Genomic DNA, 14,165 nt, shown 5'->3' with positions numbered 1-14,165 from the left:
GTTGCCAAAGCTGCAGCCAGCCCCGCCATGCAGCGTTCCTGGAAGCTGTTGGCTTCGTCGATCCATGCATCAGATCACTCCGTCCTGGAATCCTGGAAATGTTGGATTTTTTTTCTCTCTTTTTGCTCCGGCTCGCATCTCAGGATATCAGCCTGCACTGCAATAATGCAGCCCGGAATAATCATAATCATCCGTGCATACATGGCTACGTTGTTGCACTACTGCCAGCACTATGCAAGCCAATCTCCCTCTCATTTGCATCGCAGCATCCTCTGGTGTCCAAGTTGCATTCCTCTGCCTAATCTCGCTAGCTTGGCATTCTTAAAAAAAAATCGCTAGCTTTAGCTGTCGGGGCCGTTGGTTTTGCGCCCAAGTTCCTCACAACACCTCCCCTGCCGAGACAGCACCATCCACTTCCGCTTCCAGGAAAAGAACAGCGCACGCAACGCAAGCGTCGCCTTTTGCAGCCCCACGAGTGGGTCTAGGCCTGGTTTAGATTACAAATTTTTTCACTCTTTCTCTATCACATCAAATCTTTGAATATATGCATGAAGTATTAAATGTAGATAAAAAAATAACTAATTACACAGTTTGATTGTAAATTACGAGACGAATCTTTTAAGCCTAATTAAGCTATAATTAGACAATAATTATCAAATACAAATAAAAGTGCTACAATGTCAAATACTGATTCCTAGCCTCAATCTAAACAAGCCCTAGTGGGGTTGTAGTAAGCTTATGGAGTACTCCGTATTTATTATAAGCCAGGATAAGCCGGCGGCACTGCTTTTCTGAGCCTCTGATTAGCCAGACAAGACGTTGATTAGAGCCAGTTGCATGCGCTGCTGCCTGCTACTACTAGCGGCACTCAGGCCCGTTTAGATGCGAAAATTTTTGGCTTTTGGCTATTGTAGCATTTTCGTTTGTATTTGGTAAAAATTGTTCAATTATGGACTATTTAGGCTTAAAAGATTCGTCTCGCCAATTACGGGTAAACTATACAATTAGTTATTCTTTTTACCTACATTTAATGCTCTATGCATGTGCAGCAAGATTTGATGTGACGGAAAATCTTGGAAAATTTTGGATTTTGGGTGGTATCTACACAGGGCCTCACTTCTCTGGCACTGGCAGCACACGAACTGGGCATCAGATCAGGCATCTGCTATATCTGACTCTCGGGTACGGAAATGATCAGTGTTGCGTTGGGAAGGAGCTACTCCGTACTAGAGCTACCCACCATGCATATGAGGCCTTGTTTAGTTCCACCCCAAAATCCAAAAAGTTGCTACAGTACCTGTCACATCGAATGTTTACGACCCGTGCATGGAGCATTAAATGTAGACGAAAAGAAAAACTAATTGCACAGTTTGGTGGGAAATTACGAGACGAACGTTTTAAGCCTAATTAGTCAATGTTTGGACACTATTTGCCAAATAAAAACGAAGGTGCTACAGTAGACCCAAAATGCAATGCATGGAAGTTGGTAAGGACGTCGTCAGACGCTGTTCGCACAGAGGCTATAGCCTGACGAACGCGAGCGGGTCCAGTCAACCAACGGATCGGATCGGAGCGAGCGTCGCTGCGGAGTTGCCATCTGCCATCAGCCATCAGAGGAGATGATCGAAATACGGGAATTAATAATCCAAAGTCGATGCACCAAACCGATATTAAGTAACAGAATAATTAGTAATATCAGTGGTCCATCATTAAGTACGTACATTAGAATAAATATAATTAGATTAGTTATACAATATATTTTTATAATAAATTTATTTAAAGACATAAATGCTAATACTATTTAATATAAATTTAGTCAAAGTTAAGCTAGTTTGACTAGCATGTTTCATATAATTTTCTTTTTGGGAGTATTACTGTACGACGATGACTCCACCTTCTAGACCTCGAGGCTGGAGCCTCTGAGTTTCGTTCAGGGCTCTGACCTTTGACCAGACGAGTCAACTCAGCCAGCCGTCGTCGAGGACGTGGCAGTCAGGCAGGTCATAAACTTAGAGCCCAAGCCATGTACTTTTAAAGAGCCGAAAGACAAGCGCCCCTGCTCCCTGCTCCCTGCTCCGAGGCTTCCGAACCCAGCGTCTGGAAGGATGCTCGGAATTGGATTCATCCACGTACATATGCATGCTTGCTCGTTCAAACTTTGCAGTCTGCTAGTGCTGGTAAAAAAGGGAGATCTATTTTTGACTCGACCGAACCAAAGCGAAGAATGAGCGTGCGTCTAAAAACAATTTTATGTCTCATATCGAACCAAATCGAAGAATGGATGTGCGTGTTCAAATCGAAGAATGAATGTGTCGTGTTCGCCTTATGTACTTTTCCTTTTGTTGATCGAGCGTTCTTCTACAGTTCTACCATGCACACGTACGTCTGGCATCTCCGTGTTTAGGTATAGTGCATTGACTGCCTCGATCTATTAAACAACTATGCCCATCATGGCGTTTTTCTAAAGGGGTGTTTGATACCGTGACTAAAATTTAGGAGGTGTCACGTGAAGGTGTCGGGGTGTTCAGATACTAATAAAAAAATAAATTACAGAATCTGTCAGTAAGCCTAATTAATCCGTCACTAGCACATGTTTACTGTAGCACTACATTGTCAAATCATAGACTAATTAAGCTTAAAGGATTCGTCTCACAAATTAGTCTCAAGCTATGCAATTAGTTTTATAATTAGTCTATATTTAATACTTTATACATGTGTCTAAACATCCGATAGGATAACAACTAAAATTTAAGAGGAGAAACCAAACACCTCCTAAGTTTCGGTCCATTTTGATATTTCAGTGTGCCTCACCCACTGCCTATGCAAATCTTTCCAACCGCATTATTGTATCATGTCCAAACAGTACTAGTGCCAGCCAGCCTCGAAGCTAATTATGTGTTTGTTTTTAGATCTCCAAGCTGATTATGCGGGATGATGTGTAGATTAGAGGTTGGTCTAGATGGAATCAAATCTGACCGTACATCATTCAAATGCCGACTTGGGATACAGATCCACCAAGGATCTACTTGTTAATCAGGTCATGACTCACGCGGGTCATTACACCATCTTAGACAAAATTGTGTGGTTTCTGCTCCTATTATTGCTTGTATTAGAGCATCTCCAGAAAACTCTCTATGTCCTTTCTAAATGCTAGGAATAGATATTTTAGTAAAAACTACCCTTCAACAGCTTATCTAAATGGTTATCCAAATATAGCTATCTTCTATTTCAGATTTTTCGCTAGCCAAGAGTAGAAAACGAGAATGACTCTCTAGAGTGCGCATGAGATATAGAAATACTGTTGGAGAGTGAAAAGATATAGAAAACGATTTTTATGCAAGTGACTCTCCAAATGATGATTTAGAGAGTGAGATTTAGAAAGGCTCTTGATGATGCTCTTAGCCGTTACCCATTTTCAGTCCATGGAGCATTCCGTCCATCTACAATTTGCCCATGAATACAGTAGTGCTCCAACGTAGTTATTTAGATGAGGTGCCATCGGTAATTTCAGGTTCGTCCAAATGCAAAAATGTCTAGACATAGCATGCATAAATATAGTATTGTTTCAATTTAGCAATTCTAGAGGAGACTTCCCCGGCTTTTCATTTAATCAGTTGAAAAAGATATTGGAATAGGTTCGCTACCATAAGCATAAGGTACAGTTCAACGAAAAAGAAAATTTAGTGAGAACTATAAAACAGCCATGGGCACCCGTCGTGGATTCACTACACGTGTCTATGCACTTGTACGTATCTAACGCGTTAGAGAGTTATTGTTTTTATTTCTTCTCCTAAATTTAAGCAATAATCACATGCATTTGATATGGGATTCGTCCCCCACCGAGTTTCTTTTTTTCCTTCAACCTAGTTTAATTGTGGCAAACTAGGAAGCAAACCGAGAGGGAGACTTAGAAGAAGTATAATAAGGGACTCTAAGTGGGTTTTATTCTGGGGTGGAGGAGAGAGAATGAAAGAGAAGAGAGGCGAGTTGAAAGTTTACAACCAATTAATGCACAAGCATCAAAAAAAACCCTCTAAAATTTTAGAAAGTGGGCCATATATTAATGGGCAAATATCAGCTTGTTCGTTTCGTCGTAAACGATCGTAGATTATTTACTGCTGGCTGATTTGGTGTGAGAGAAAAATACTATTCCAGCTTATAATCCACGATCGTATACGAGCAAGCGGATAGGCTGTAAATATAGTGGGCTGTAAATTAAAAAAAACTCGGCCTACGGTGGGCAGACAGCCCCCGCAACTTTGTGCTTAAGGAAGAAGACCTTCTCACGCAGGCCGAGAAAACCCCCGAACACCGTGTCCCGCCCTTACACAGGGGCCCGTTACCCTGTGAGTGGGCCGGTCCGTTGCCTGTGCTTTGGGAAACTCGAGACAGGTGAGGGGATTTTTTTTAACTCCGGGCAGGCGAACGAGCGCACCCGTGGGGGCTCGAACCCTGCCCGCGAGAGTACCAGGCGGACGTCCCGACTAACCGGTCAGAGGAGCCGCTGGTAGTGGGCTGTAAATATAGATACACCCAAAGGTTAGTTGTATTATTATCCATCCTCCTACTAGTTCGTGAGCTTAATGTGATGGCACACAAGCAGAAATCATTGCCTTCACAGAATCCTTAATAATAGTTGCAGTTCCACAAATCAACATCGTGGGATGGGGCAAGGAGTGGAGAGCATAACAACAATCATATATAGCGGTAGACGACAAGCAGGAACTATACATTCTATTTGGTTTAGCTTCTCGAAAGTGGTTATGCTGCCAAAAGAAAGGAGAACGCCAACCAAAAGGGTGAAATCTGAAGCTGTTCTTTTAGAACAATATGCTTTCGCATAGTACATTTTTCGCATCACTTTGGACCATGCTTTTAGAGTTTAGCTTTCAGCTTATAAACAGAGACATGTTTTACAACTGTTTCAAGGGAGATGAAAGATATAGAGGGCAGGTTTCATAGTTGTTTCTTTTTCACATCACATAGCTCACATCAACTTTCCCACAACTCAAAGCTTACAACTACAGACCCAGTTGTTGGGAACCAAACATGGTCCACATATAATTTATCTTGCCATTTAATAAGCATGGGATCAACTATATATTGATGATGATCAATTTTTAAAAGTTAGGTGAAATGTTTTATTCTAATTATACAAGGCATCTGTTCCTAATACTTTCAGGCTCAACACCATCACATCCTTCAATCCCTCATGTCCTTTGTCAACACACTAAAGATCGTGATTATTGAGTTTACTAGCAAGGCGTGATTATTGAGTTATAGTAGGAACAATTTTAGACTCCTCCAAAACAGCTATGACACCTTTTTTCTGAAAAACAACTTCCTCTACTAAACCATTTGATAGGGCTCCGCAGGAGCCGCGTTCAGAAAAGAAGCCCTACGCACCCTTCCCACATCCATGCCGCACGCTCCGAGTTGCCAGCTAAAAGACGATCATGGTCAGCAGCTCCGTCATTGTCCAGTTTAAACAGCCGGATCTGTCTGTTGAGTTTTGAGGCGCCCAAGATTCACTGGCCGAAAGCCCTTGTCTCTTGGATGGCCACCTAGCTGGCTGCTGCATGCATCGCTAACAATGCAGGATTGCGTGGCTTTGTTGCATTCAGAACATGGCTAGCTAGTCTCTTGCCTAGCCTAGCCTAGCCTAGCCCCTGATCGGAGCTGGCTGTAAGCGGGATTAGTTTAAGCAAAACGCAGTCATCAAGAGAATAACAGACCCGCCTAACACGCCATGCATAAAACTAACCTCCATATTGGGTCTCCATTTCTCAAGACTCGAGTGAATTTTTTTGGGTGAGAAAATAGTCAAGAGAATACGCTTTTTGGGCGTATATGTAAGTTGAGGTACTCTATACATTATGTGTCCTTTATTGTACACGAGTGATACGAGCTACATAAAGAAGTCCACATGCACACTAATCACTTATCTAATCATATCACTATCTTTTATCACTAGACGTGGATATCTAGCATTCTAGCTGGCTCTTATATATTCACAAGTGTCACTTCTGAGTCCTGGTGAATTGAATCACAAACCTCACTTCTTTTCCCGCATGCAGAAACGCTTGCATTTCTCGTTGAAGAACCCACCATTTGGATCAGCTAGTAGAGATTATAAAAGTTGGCTTTTAAATTACAAAGGTTGGAGTGCAGAAGTCACGATGACGTTTCAACTCGATCTACATCCCTAGATTGCATGAGGGTAGACTGTGAGAATATTAAAAGTAAACTGTAAAAACTACTGCTTGACTGCTTCCACGAGCTGGAGCAAGCCTGTTTGAATCCACCAATCGGCCGAAGTGGTCCAAACATGCACCGAGGCTCTTACTAGAGCAATGACATCAGCCTCACGTCACTACTTTTCCACTCCTAGGCCTTAGTTCCAAAAAAAAAAGTTTTTCAAAAAAGTGCTACAGTAGCCATCACATCGAATCTTGTGATACGCGCATGGAGCATTAAATGTAGACGAAAAAAAATTAATTGCACAATTTGGTTGGAAATCGCGAGACGAACGTTTTGAGCCTAATTAGTCCATGATTAAATACTAATTGCCAAATAAAAATAAAAGTACTACAGTAGCCAAATTCTCAAATTTCACACAACGGCCCTAGCTTTGTGCCCTTGTCGCGATTCCTAGAGAAAATGCATGCGTACAAAGCACAGCTGTATGTACGTGTACGTGAACGTGACAGAGGGATCCTTGTTGCTTTCGGCTACGGCAGGACCAGGATACTACCGCTATATGTCAGCTTGTTCATTAGATCAAAGGGGTTTAGGTGAGGCCAAGATTTGGTCAATTGTTTAAGTCGTCCGCAAGGTGGAACCGGAAGGGCAGAACAAATCAGATCGTTTTTTCCACCTTCCGGTTCGAGCTCCAGCCAGGGCGGAGGGGGCTTCGTGGTTGCTGCTGCGACGAGAGCTGCCTCGTCGGCGCTTTTGACTTTGTTCCGCATCGTTTGCTATGGGCTTTGTTGTTGGTTCGACGACAAGTCCAATCCTGTGTGTATGTGTTATGTGTACGATGGGACAGTTAGGTTTTGGGCTTTGAATTAAGCACTAGTACTAGTGTCCACTGCTGTCAATGTACAGCACCACTTGGATATACGTATAATATGCCGCAATTATATGGCTCTTGTGTTGTGTGGTTGCGTTCTGGCTGGTGTTTTGAATTGCAATGTATCTTTGCATATCACAAAGCGTAGTAACCAAACTGATCGCGTAATCCCCAAGACATGACTCGTGAGCGACCATGCACTATCTATATATATTGAGAAAAAAATGAAAAAAAAATCAACTAGGGCGTGGTACGTCCAAGTCCATCATGCATCATTCATCGCGTGGCTTGGGAACCTAGAACTCCCCACAGGGCGCCTTTGTACCCACCTAAGAATTTGACTTTCGTCGAGAACCATGCCCGATTGGCCGATTCTAGTGTTATATAATATACTCAGAAAGATCGTCAAAGACCAAACAGCTTGGCTCGGCTGGACTCTGGACTCTGAGACAGTGAGTGATCCCACGTACGGCAGACGAAGAAGAAGAAGAGTTCCTAGCTCTCACACAAGCGGGAACCGATCGTTGAACTGTCGGTACCTAACTACCCACCCAGCTGCAGCAGTAGACTCCGCTGGCTGCAGTAATAGTAAGACGTTGGGTGAAATTTGGCTACTGTAGTATTTTTGTTTTTATTTGGTAATTAGTATTTAATCATGGACTAATTAAGCTCAAAATGTTCGTCTCGCGATTTCCAACCAAACTGTGCAATTAGTTTTTTTCATCTACATTTAATGCTCCATGCACGTATCGCAAGATTCGATGTGATGGCTACTATAGCATTTTTGGGAAAAACTTTTTGGAACTAAACAAGGCCTAATGTCAAGTGCCGAGACCTCGTATGATGAACAGAACATGCACCCCCGATCTGCCGGTGTCAGTGGATGGTTTTAGGACGATGTTTCCAATAGTGTCATGTCACTTACAATGGAATGAAACATGGACGAAACCCCCATTCTTAATAGACACTTTTGTTCTATAGTTTGATAGACATTTAATACCAGGAATCATAGAGAGTTTCATCTCTATGAAACTCACTCCTTCTCTCTCGTCTTTAAAACCTTGCCACATCATCAAAAAAGCTTATGCGGCAACTTATGAAATGTCCTAATGGCTAGAGGGTGGGTGAATAGCTTACTAAAAAAATTTCTACAACAACATTTAACAAACTGTTTAGACAATTATGAGACGAAGCAAGTGTTGCACTAGCCTACTAAAATAGCAAGCCACCTACCATAATTCTAGTTTATATAGTTTCTATCCACACAATAGCTATGACACTACACTAAGTTAGTGTGCTCTCAAAAGCTAACTAAAGAGCCACACTAACCAAACTAACAAGCTCTCACAGCTAGCTACACTAAAGAGCTTGACAACTAGTTTACGGTAATGTAATGAGAGTGAGCAAGGAGGTTATACCGTCATGTCGAGGAAGGAGCCAATCAATCACAAGAATAAATAACAATGAAGACCAATCATTTCGGAATCAAATGATGACACAATGATTTTTTACCGAGGTTCACTTGCTTGCCGGCAAGCTAGTCCTCGTTGTGGCGATTCACTCACTTGGAGGTTCACACGCCAAACTCTCAATAGGGTGCCGCACAACCAACACAAGATGAGAATCACACAAGCCACGAGCAATCACTAGAGTACCTTTTGGCTCTCCGCTAGGGAAAGGTCAAGAACCCCTCACAATCACCATGATCGGAGCCCAAGACAATCACCAACCTCCGCTCGACGATCCTCGCTGCTCCAAGCCGTCTAGGTGGCGGCAACCACCAAGAGTAACAAGCGAATCCCGCAGCGAAACACGAACACCAAGTGCCTCTAGATGCAAACACTCAAGCAATGCACTTGGATTCTCTCCCAATCTCATAAAGATGATGAATCAATGATGGAGATGAGTGGGAGGGCTTTGGCTAAGCTCACAAGGTTGCTATGTCAATGTAAATGGTCAAGAGGGTGAGCTTGAGCCGGCCATGGGGCTTAAATAGAAGCCCCCACGAAATAGAACCGTTGTACCCCTTCACCGGGCACAACACGGGGTGACCGTACGCTCCGGTGATATTGACCGGACGCAGGACCCCAACGTCCGGTCGTGCGATGCACGCCACGTGTTCCCTCTGTTCAAATACTGAGCGTCTGATTCCAACGGTTAAGTGATGACCGGACGCGCTGCTGTGAAGTGACCAGACGCTGGACCTCGACGCCCGGTCGTTTCCAGTAAGCATCCAGAAACGATTTTTCACGACCGGACTCACCCAGCGTTCGGTCACTCGGCGTCTCCTCTGTGCACTGCCACATTAGCAGGACCGGATGCAACCCTTCAGCGTCCGGTCAGAGACCGACGCCAGCGTCTTCACTACTTCTTCTGACCGGACGCGCCGGTCTTACCGAGAATAGCGTCCGGTCACTTACAGTGACCTCCATCTTTTCTGTCTAGGGCGCCGGTGGCACCGTCGGACTGTCCGCACTCTACGGGCGGACACTCCGCCGGTGAAGTTTCTAACCCTTGCTCAAATGTACCAACCACCAAGTGTATCACCTTGTGCACATGTATTAGCATACTTTCACAAACATTTTCAAGGGTGTTAGCACTCCACTAGATCCTAAATGCATATGCAATGAGTTAGAGCATCTAGTGGCATTTTGATAACCGCATTCGGATACGAGTTTCACCCCTCTTAATAGTACGGCTATCGAACCTAAATATGATCACACTCTCTAAGTGTCTTGATCACCAAAACAAAATAGCTCCTACCATTTATACATTTGCCTTGAGCCTTTTGTTTTTCTTTCTTCTTTTCAAGTCCAAGCGCTTGATCATGGCATCACCATCATCATGATCTTCATAATTTCTTCATTATTTGGAGTAGTGTCAGCTATCTCATAATCACTTTGATAAACTAGGTTAGCATTTAGGGTTTCATCAATTCACCAAAACCAAACTAGAGCTTTCAACTTATTAAATACAAATAAAACTTTGATGAAACTCCCACTGAGACTGGCCTTGTGCAGGTCTTAGTGGTGAGTTTCATGACATTGTTTCAAAACCGTCATGTCATATACAATAAATAAAACTCAGATGAAACATCATCTCTTAATGCAAAGTTTCAATCTAGAATTTCATAGGTATTTAATTTCATGCCTCGTAGAGAGGGGTAGTCGAACTAAGAGAGTTTCATAAAAAAAAATGTCTATGTTTAACGCAAATGAAATTCGCATGAAAGTCTCGCCTTATCAGGAGTTGACCCGGCCGCGAAGCAATTGTTCTACTCTTGACCGATCAACCCGTCTACTACAGCATTTATTTGTAGTACTGTACGACACTAGAAAAGATGGTTGCTGATCAACAACTCGTCTGCCTCAAGCCTTCACGTCCACACATCCGTCAATCTGAGCTGGTCACGCACGAGGTAAGCAAAGACTCCACGCACAAGTTTCAACCCCGAGTACGCAGATCCACCTGTCCAGGCCCGGTACCAGCCAGCACGAGTCCCCTCTCTCGCGGTTCCGCGGCGCCGGTGCCGAACCTCCCGGCCTCTCCTCCCCCTCCCCACAAGGCCACAAGGCACTGGCACGGTCGACCAGTCCCGCCCAACCAAACTCTCCAGGGAGACGACGGCTCTCGGTCTGTCTGGTCCGCACGTCCACATCTGGAGCCCGTGCCGCCCCACGGAGATGCTTGCGGGGGGGTTCTGGCTCACCGCTCGCGGTCACCGGACGGCTGGACGGGAACAGAAGCCGCTCGGTCACCGACTCACCGTTTCGCGTTCCACACTTCCTCGAACGTGCCGGGTGCTGCCGCGACGGGCGCACGAAAGAGCGACGGAGAACTGTGTGCCGCTCTGTCCAGAGTCCAGTCCACACGTGCCGCCCTCGCCCGCTCCCGGCGCTATAAGTAGCGGCCCGGTCCGCCGAGCAGAGGAGCAGACGCAAACGCACTCGCCTCCCGTGTCTGCGTGAGTTGTGGTCGAGACTCGAGACATATACATGCACGCTAGCCTCGCCTCCTACGCCGCGGCAGCTATGCCGGCGCTCGACCTCCGCCCCGAGATGGCGCACGCGCACCAGCCCGTCATGTCGCCGTCGCACCACGGCTGGGACGGCAATGGCGCCGCAGTCGTGCCCACCCCTATGCCCAAGAGGTACTTACTACTCTGTCTCCATTTCCATGGCACAGTAGCTGCGTGCGTTCGTTTGCTGCCCCCGCCCCCCTGGTTTCTTGGAGTTTGCCGTGGCGGCTAATGCCGGTGGCGACCTGTGTTTGTCGTGCAGGCTGGACGGGAAGGTGGCCATTGTGACGGGCGGCGCGCGCGGCATCGGCGAGGCCATCGTGAGGCTGTTCGTGAAGCACGGGGCCCGGGTGGTGATCGCGGACATCGATGACGCCGCCGGGGAGGCGCTGGCGTCGGCGCTGGGCCCTCAGGTCAGCTTCGTGCGCTGCGACGTGTCCGTGGAGGAGGACGTCAGGCGCGCCGTGGACTGGGCGCTGTCGCGGCACGGGGGGCGGCTCGACGTCTACTGCAACAACGCCGGGGTGCTGGGCCGCCAGACGCGCGCCGCCAAGAGCATCCTGTCCTTCGACGCGGGCGAGTTCGACCGCGTGCTCCGCGTCAACGCGCTGGGCGCCGCGCTCGGGATGAAGCACGCGGCGCTCGCCATGGCGCCGCGCCGCGCCGGGAGCATCGTCTCCGTCGCCAGCGTCGCGGGGGTGCTCGGCGGCCTGGGGCCACACGCCTACACCGCCTCCAAGCACGCCATCGTGGGTCTCACCAAGAACGCGGCCTGCGAGCTCGGCGCGCACGGCATCCGCGTCAACTGCGTGTCGCCCTTCGGCGTCGCCACGCCCATGCTCATCAACGCCTGGCGCCAGGGCCACGACGACGCCGGCGACGCCGACCTCGACCTCGACATCACCGTGCCCAGCGACGAGGAGGTGGAGAAGATGGAGGAGGTGGTCAGGGGGCTGGCCACGCTCAAGGGCCCCACGCTGAGACCCAGGGACATCGCCGAGGCGGTGCTCTTCCTGGCCAGCGACGAGTCAAGATATATCTCCGGCCACAACCTCGTCGTGGACGGCGGCGTCACCACCTCCAGGAACCTGATCGGCTTGTGAATGTGATCCAGGCCATTCCATGGCTACGCACTCTAATTAGAGAAGGAAAAAAGTAGTTTTGTACTTGAAGTGATCGATTTCATTTGGTTGATTGATTCATCAACAAAAGTGTTGGGCGGGCTTGATCATCTGATGAGCATTGCTGCTGTTGCCCTTCATCAGCAATTGCGTTTGCATTTGCCGAGCTGAGCACTGAATTGTCTGATTTCTCCTGGTGGTCCTGCCACGTGAATGAGGAACCATTTGTTGGATGGTTGAATAAGTCACTACCTGTCCGTAGTACCAAGGCCACCGGGGAAGCGGGAATACTGCTCTGCATTCGTGACCAGTAGCTGACAAAGTACGTTGGAAACACCACAAATATTGATGAACAGCAGAATAAGTACGATTGAACTGTACCCATACAAAAGTTTTAAGCCCTGGGGGTGGGGGCTCTGGATAGATTGGATGGAGCTCATGTTGTGGTCCACTTGCGATTGCGAGTGCTTCCGCTGAACTGTCGTCTCGCCCACACAACTTTTGTGATAGCTGTTCTGTTCAATAATAGGAGTACTAGGCATGAAATACTAGCACACTAATTGTATGTTCGCAAGTGGTAATTCAGTGAGTTCATATGAACAGTCTATGAACGAAACACTAGTATAAAATAAGCTCATAGTGTACACAACAAAAAGCAACACAAAAATGTATGTGGGGTAGGCGACTTGGTTTCTGAACTATGAGATCATAACGAAGATGGATCAAAGAAAAAAGCCTGTGCTAGGACAGATTCCAGTGGCAGTTACAGAACTGAGGCCCCATTCGTGTGCTCTTAAATTTGGCTTTGATCTGTTTCTTTTTTCATCTAGAATAGTATTTTTCTCTCATAAATTTCTTCAAATTTCTCTAAAATTCCTTCAAGCGAATGGAGCCTGAAAAGGCAAGAAAAAGAAAACCTTTGTAGCTTAAAGAAAGGGAGATTTTTGGACAGACCCGCAACCGTGTAGGGACCTCGATACGCAATCTGATGTGGTCACTGCATCGGTCATGATCCGGGAAGCGAACTGCTCCCACTAACCGCAATAATGTTCAGTTCAGACGGGCAAAGTCCTGCCTGGCCAGCACAGTTTTTGACGAGACCTATATATGTGCCACACGGCTGTGACCGACGCTGCAGCTGCAGCCGGCAGACCAGGCGTATTCAAGCAAGAACTGGTACTAGTTAGCTTCTTTTGTAACAAAATTTTCCTTTCCACAGGCGAGAGTCGACATACATGAAAAGATACTAGATCAAACTTCTAAAGACCTACTCCTATGCAGCGACGAAGTAAAACATGTGAGGACTTGGAAGAAGTATTTGCCAATCGCAATGCCTTTCCAAAACATCTCAGACCAGCTAACAGCTATGCCGTGCGCAGGTTTTCGCTGAGAGCTGCCATGGCCAGCGACAACAGGGCTCCGAGCATGTGCCCGCCATGTCGTCGCCATCCTGTTTGCTCTCAGCTTAACACTAAACAATAGAGCAATAGGATACAAGGAAGTGTCCTGTGCTATCACATTGGAGGGAGCAAATTGCATAGGTCCGGCGCTCCGGCTCAAGGGACGGAGCATTGGTACGGACTACGGAGACTGTGATGGACGGAGATCGCTTTACAGGCAGCGAGAGAGACAACGCAGCGTTGCTGATCTGCTGGAACTCCGCATCTTTGTTCAGGATTTGTTGGCGTCGAAGGACTCAGGACACATAAGAGACGTTGTGAAGCCTACTAGAGGTTAATAAAGAGCAAACCTTCTATTAGGGATACTCAAATTAAAAAAGTTTGCGCTCAGCTGACTTTCCTGGATAATTCGAGACGTATTAAAAGGTCTTGTTCGACTCCAAGGCTGCGGGCTCCGTCTCGCCCGACCTCGAGGCCGTGGGCTCCGTCTCGCCCAACCTCAAGGCTGTGGGCTTCGTCTCGCCCGACCCTTTGGGTGCGGGCTTCATCTCATC

General features: G+C 46.7%; 1 protein-coding gene across 1 annotated transcript; it reads left to right on the top strand.

Annotated features, from left to right (window-relative positions):
- Positions 1-10,692: 10,692 nt before the first annotated feature.
- On the top strand, positions 10,693-12,455 carry LOC136500697 (sex determination protein tasselseed-2). The gene is made up of 2 exons (XM_066496112.1): positions 10,693-11,222; positions 11,353-12,455. The coding sequence occupies exons 1-2, from the start codon at positions 11,068-11,070 to the stop codon at positions 12,191-12,193; spliced, it is 996 nt and encodes a 331-aa protein (XP_066352209.1). The 5' UTR covers positions 10,693-11,067; the 3' UTR covers positions 12,194-12,455.
- Positions 12,456-14,165: the final 1,710 nt, after the last annotated feature.

Source organism: Miscanthus floridulus, chromosome 1 (assembly GCF_019320115.1).
Source record: "Miscanthus floridulus cultivar M001 chromosome 1, ASM1932011v1, whole genome shotgun sequence".
Taxonomy (NCBI): domain Eukaryota; kingdom Viridiplantae; phylum Streptophyta; class Magnoliopsida; order Poales; family Poaceae; genus Miscanthus; species Miscanthus floridulus.
This window is presented reverse-complemented; position numbering and strand designations above follow the sequence as displayed.